Below are 4,400 nucleotides of genomic sequence, written 5' to 3' on the forward strand. Positions count from 1 at the left end.
CTCTTTGTCTGAGAAAGTACAACTTGCCAAAAGCCGCCCAATGGGTTTCCATGTTTTTCTAAGGTCTTAGTCCAATACTCAAAGCACCAAATCATGCTGGCTCTTTGGGCTGCTTTATTATTGGCTAGAAATTATCTGAACCAAGGCCATTCTGTTGCCCCATGATAGGTTCACCTTAGGGGTTACCCTAAATCAGAAATGACTTGAAAACCCACAACAACAAAAGAATAGCACCAACACTTCCTGAGAAATGGCTAGAGGCATCTCCACTCAGCCGCATGGGAATAGCCATGTTCCAGGGCAGAGTTGCTTAAAAGGTGGGTTTTGAGGAAAGATAGCTGCAGAGACTTCACTGCGTGGCAAATGTGTGCCTCCTGAGCATTCCAGCAAGTATTACAAATACTGCTGCAACAAAGAATACAGAGAATTGCTGACAACATAGAAAAGCTATGAACATCCTTCCCTGCCCTACAAAACACAACGCAGCAGATTCAGATTTTCTCTCTCCTCCTAGTACTTGCGTTTTGGTGTATACTCAAAATACCCTGAACTGCTGTCTCTGGGATCTGGCATGCTCCATGTCATCAGAAAAGTATAATCTGCATATTTCAGTGAGTTAACAAAAACCTTGAATTTTTTTGTTAAATGAGTGGTACAAAATTATCTGCACCTGCTTGTCTCACATTTGGCATACTTCGTTGTTTCTAAAGGGATGATCTGAAACATATTGATCCAGTTCTGATCAAACAATTTGGAAGTTAGCTCTCTATTGATTTCCACAATAGAATCCATGGAGATATATTCAAAGGATTTATAGTGGCATCTATTAAAAGCAGTGAAATGAAATAGACCCATCCCTGGGTTCCCACCCAATTTTTCCTCCCATGTGCATCCCAAGAAAATCAAATTGCAATTACTACAAGTGAATTCTCCCAAACTTTATTGTTATAGCCATCTAAGTCAGTTTGCCAAATCCATTCTTGGAGAAGTAGGATTGCCAAGGAATTTTGGAATAACGGTGTCAGCGAGATTATGCTGTTTCATGTATGAATTGGATAACCTGGTGAATTGACTGTGGCTTCTGTATTTAATAAGCTGGATGGTGTCCCCGTTTCCTTCACAACAATCATGGAACAGAGTTCCATTTGTCTTATGTCTTACACTCATTTCATCCACTTTTCCTGAGGCTTCATCTTACAAAGCACTCTTCCTATTCTACCGCATGTAGCAGCCATCCAACATTGCTTGCCACTTGGGCAATTTGTCGCCATCAGCGCACAGCTTGGTTTGGCTACATCGTAGGGTGGATGATCTTCTAGCCAATATCTGAAAAGAAGAGCACCACCAAAAGGTCAGACCAGGTGCCTACTTTCTTCTACATGTTCTTCAATCAAGGAAACAATCAATATACCTCGGGATTCTTATCTATTCATAATTTTGATGTGTAGTTTGTACTGGGAGTCTCTATTCAGTCCCTAGGTTGGACTGCTTTGGTCCCATCTGGGAGAAAAGCAGAATAGAAATAAAATTAAATGAATTGTGTTGCTGTGGTAAAAGCTTCATTTGGCTTGGTTGACCTGCTGAACCCAAAGGGTGCTCAACATTGGCTCCTTTAACTCCTGGAGAGAAGTGGCCAGTGGGGGGTCCAGTGGGGTTCTGTCCTGGGGACAGGGTGATTCAACCTCTTTATCAATGACTTGGATGACAGAGTTGGGGGCATACTCATCAAATTTGCAGATGATACCAAATTAGAAGGAGTAGCTAATGCCCCAGAGGAGAGGATCAAAAATCAAAATGACCTTAATGGATTAGAAAGCTGGGCCAAAATCACAAAAAATGAATTTCAACATGGAAAAATACAAGGTACTGCACTTAGGCAGAAAACATCAAATGCATAGATATAGGTTGGGGGACACCTGGCTTAATAAGACTATGTGTGGAAAGGATCTAGGAATCCTAGTATACCACAAGCTGAACATGAGTCAACAGTGTGATGCAGCAGCTAAAAAAGCCAATGCGATCTTAGTCTGCATCAATAGAAGTATAGCGCCTAGATCAAGGGAAGTAATAGTTTGCCCTGCAGCAGAAAAGCGGGATACAAATAAAAGTTTTATTATATCATCATAGTGCCACTCTATTCTGCTTTGGTCAAGCCTCACTTGGAATAATTATGTCTCCAGTTTGGAGCACCACAACCTCTTCTAACTCTATGATTCTATGATTATAGTAAAGCTATTTACAACAAGACTAAGACAAGAAACAGCTAAAAAAAAAAATACCCCGATGATTAAAAAAGTTAAAGCACAGTTAAACAAGCTATCATATTAACATGCCATTAATTTCAAAAAGCATAAAATCATTTTTAAAAGTCAACCTCAAAAATACAGTAACCCCCTCCCAACTAAGGAAGCCCCCAACGCCTGGTGAAATTAAAAGGCCAGTCCCTGCTGGTGAAAGGAGAGCAGAGAGAGCGCCAGCCAGGGCTCCGGTGGAGGGAGTCCCATGACTTGGAGCAGCCACTGCGAAGCCACTGGGAAGCTCCGGGAGTCACCCATGCGGACAGTGACCTGCCACAGAAATGGAAGGAGATTGGGCAGCTCTGAATTCAGCAAAGTATCCTGGCCTGTGCAAACAAGGGCCTCTTCTCCCAGAGTCCCAGTTGAACACGCAGACCACTACACCATACTTGGATTTTTGTGGGGTTTTCCAGCTATGAGGCCATGTTCTGGAAGAGTTTATTCCTGACATGTTGCCAGCAGCTGAGGCTGGCATCTTCAGAGAATGCTGGCATGGAAGAGAGTGGGGTATATATACTGTTGGTTGAGAGGAAGTGAGTTACATGTTAATCTGTGTATTGTTCCGTTGTTGAATGGCAAGGCCTCAGGGTTTCTATTTACTTCATGAGCCATTCTCTGCTGGGAAACCCCTTGATCCTGGGTGGTTTGCATTTGCATTTGCTGGGTCCTGATTTTGGTGTTTTTCAGGACTAGTAGCCAAATTTTGTTTACTTTAAGGGTTCCTTCTTTTCTGTTGAAGTTGTCCAAGTATTTGTGGATTTCAGTGGCTTCTCTGGGCATTCAGACCTGAAAGTTGTTGGCATGGTCCAGAATTTCAGTGTTTTCAAACAGCATTTTGTGCCCAGGATGGTTTATAACATGATCTGCTATTGCTGATTTTTCTGGCTGACCCAGTCTGCAGTGTCTCTCATGTTCCTTAGTTTGTGTTTGAACACTGTGTTTGGTATTCTCTATGTAGACTTGTCTGCAGCTACATGGTAAACTCCTTGCTATTCAACCACAGACCAACACAGATTGACATGTAAATCACTTCCTCTCAACCAAGGTCACACAGTACAGTGTGTGTGTGTGTGTGTGTGTGTGTATATACATATACACACACCACTTAATACCATTCCAGCATTCTCTGAAGATGCCAGCCCCAGATGATTCCTAAATGTCAGGAATAAACTCTTCTAGAACATGACCACATAGCCCCCAAAACACATGAAAAAACCATAGATGCTGGCCATGAAAGCCTTCGACTTCACACTACGCCATACTCTTTGTGAAGAATTACTCTCTCAAAAGCATCCATATTTATTTCAAAATGAAGGCCAAGTTTTGTGCTATATCCTAGAAAGCAGTGGCATCACTAAGGGATGTGGGGGGCTGTGAACCACACCAGGTGACACCCTAAAGGGGGGATGACACCATTGCTCCCCTCTGGGCAGAAAAAGGCTGTGGCGTTCACCTGTGTCCCTTTGAAACGCTGAAGAGATGGCTCAGTGGGAGGACAAAGCAGTGGGTTCAGGTTTTCTATTCTTTTAAATTTATGTTTAAAAACATCACATTTTACCACATTTTCACTTTAACCACATTCAGGCTGTGTGTATGAAACTGTAATTTAGAAGATTAACGTTTTGAATGTTGCTAGTTCTTTAAATCACAACTCTTGCCATTATACTCAGTGATATACACTAATTATGATTTATGAGTAACATTAGTACAAAAAATATGAGTAAGAGGCTGTGCAGACCGGGAGGAAAAGCCAGGTTGGGGGCAGATTTGGAGTGTGGCGTCCATATGACACAGTGCATGGTGTGACGGCACACAGTGTGCGGCATCATGGCAGTCCTCTGGTGTTGCATCCACATGACGCAAGGCACCTTGACTATTGCACCCTTTGCAGGGCACAAAAAAGGAGCTGCTTTTTGCGGCTCCTTTTCGTACCCTGCAAAGGTCAGATTGGAGCCACGGTGTGTGGTTGCTGCAGCCCTGGTCTGAAGAACATGGAGGCGGCTGCAGGCCTCCCCTTCAGGGTGGTCTGCACAGCCCTTATGGTATGGTATGGTATGGTATGGTATGGTATGGTATGGTATGGTATGGTATGGTATGGTATGG

At 43.0% G+C, this 4,400-nt stretch overlaps 1 protein-coding gene across 1 annotated transcript in view; it reads right to left on the reverse strand.

The window, feature by feature from the left end:
• Positions 1–934: 934 nt before the first annotated feature.
• Positions 935–4,400, reverse strand: part of LOC121932307 (P-selectin-like) — a 17,756-nt gene continuing 14,290 nt past the window's right edge. Inside the window, exon 3 of the mRNA XM_042470892.1 lies at positions 935–1,326. Within this exon, the coding sequence (XP_042326826.1) occupies positions 1,164–1,326 (163 nt within the window). The 3' untranslated portion in view covers positions 935–1,163. The remainder of the gene's footprint in view (positions 1,327–4,400) is intronic.

The sequence above is a fragment of the Sceloporus undulatus genome, chromosome 5 (assembly GCF_019175285.1).
Source record: "Sceloporus undulatus isolate JIND9_A2432 ecotype Alabama chromosome 5, SceUnd_v1.1, whole genome shotgun sequence".
In the NCBI taxonomy this organism is placed as follows: Eukaryota; Metazoa; Chordata; class Lepidosauria; order Squamata; family Phrynosomatidae; genus Sceloporus; species Sceloporus undulatus.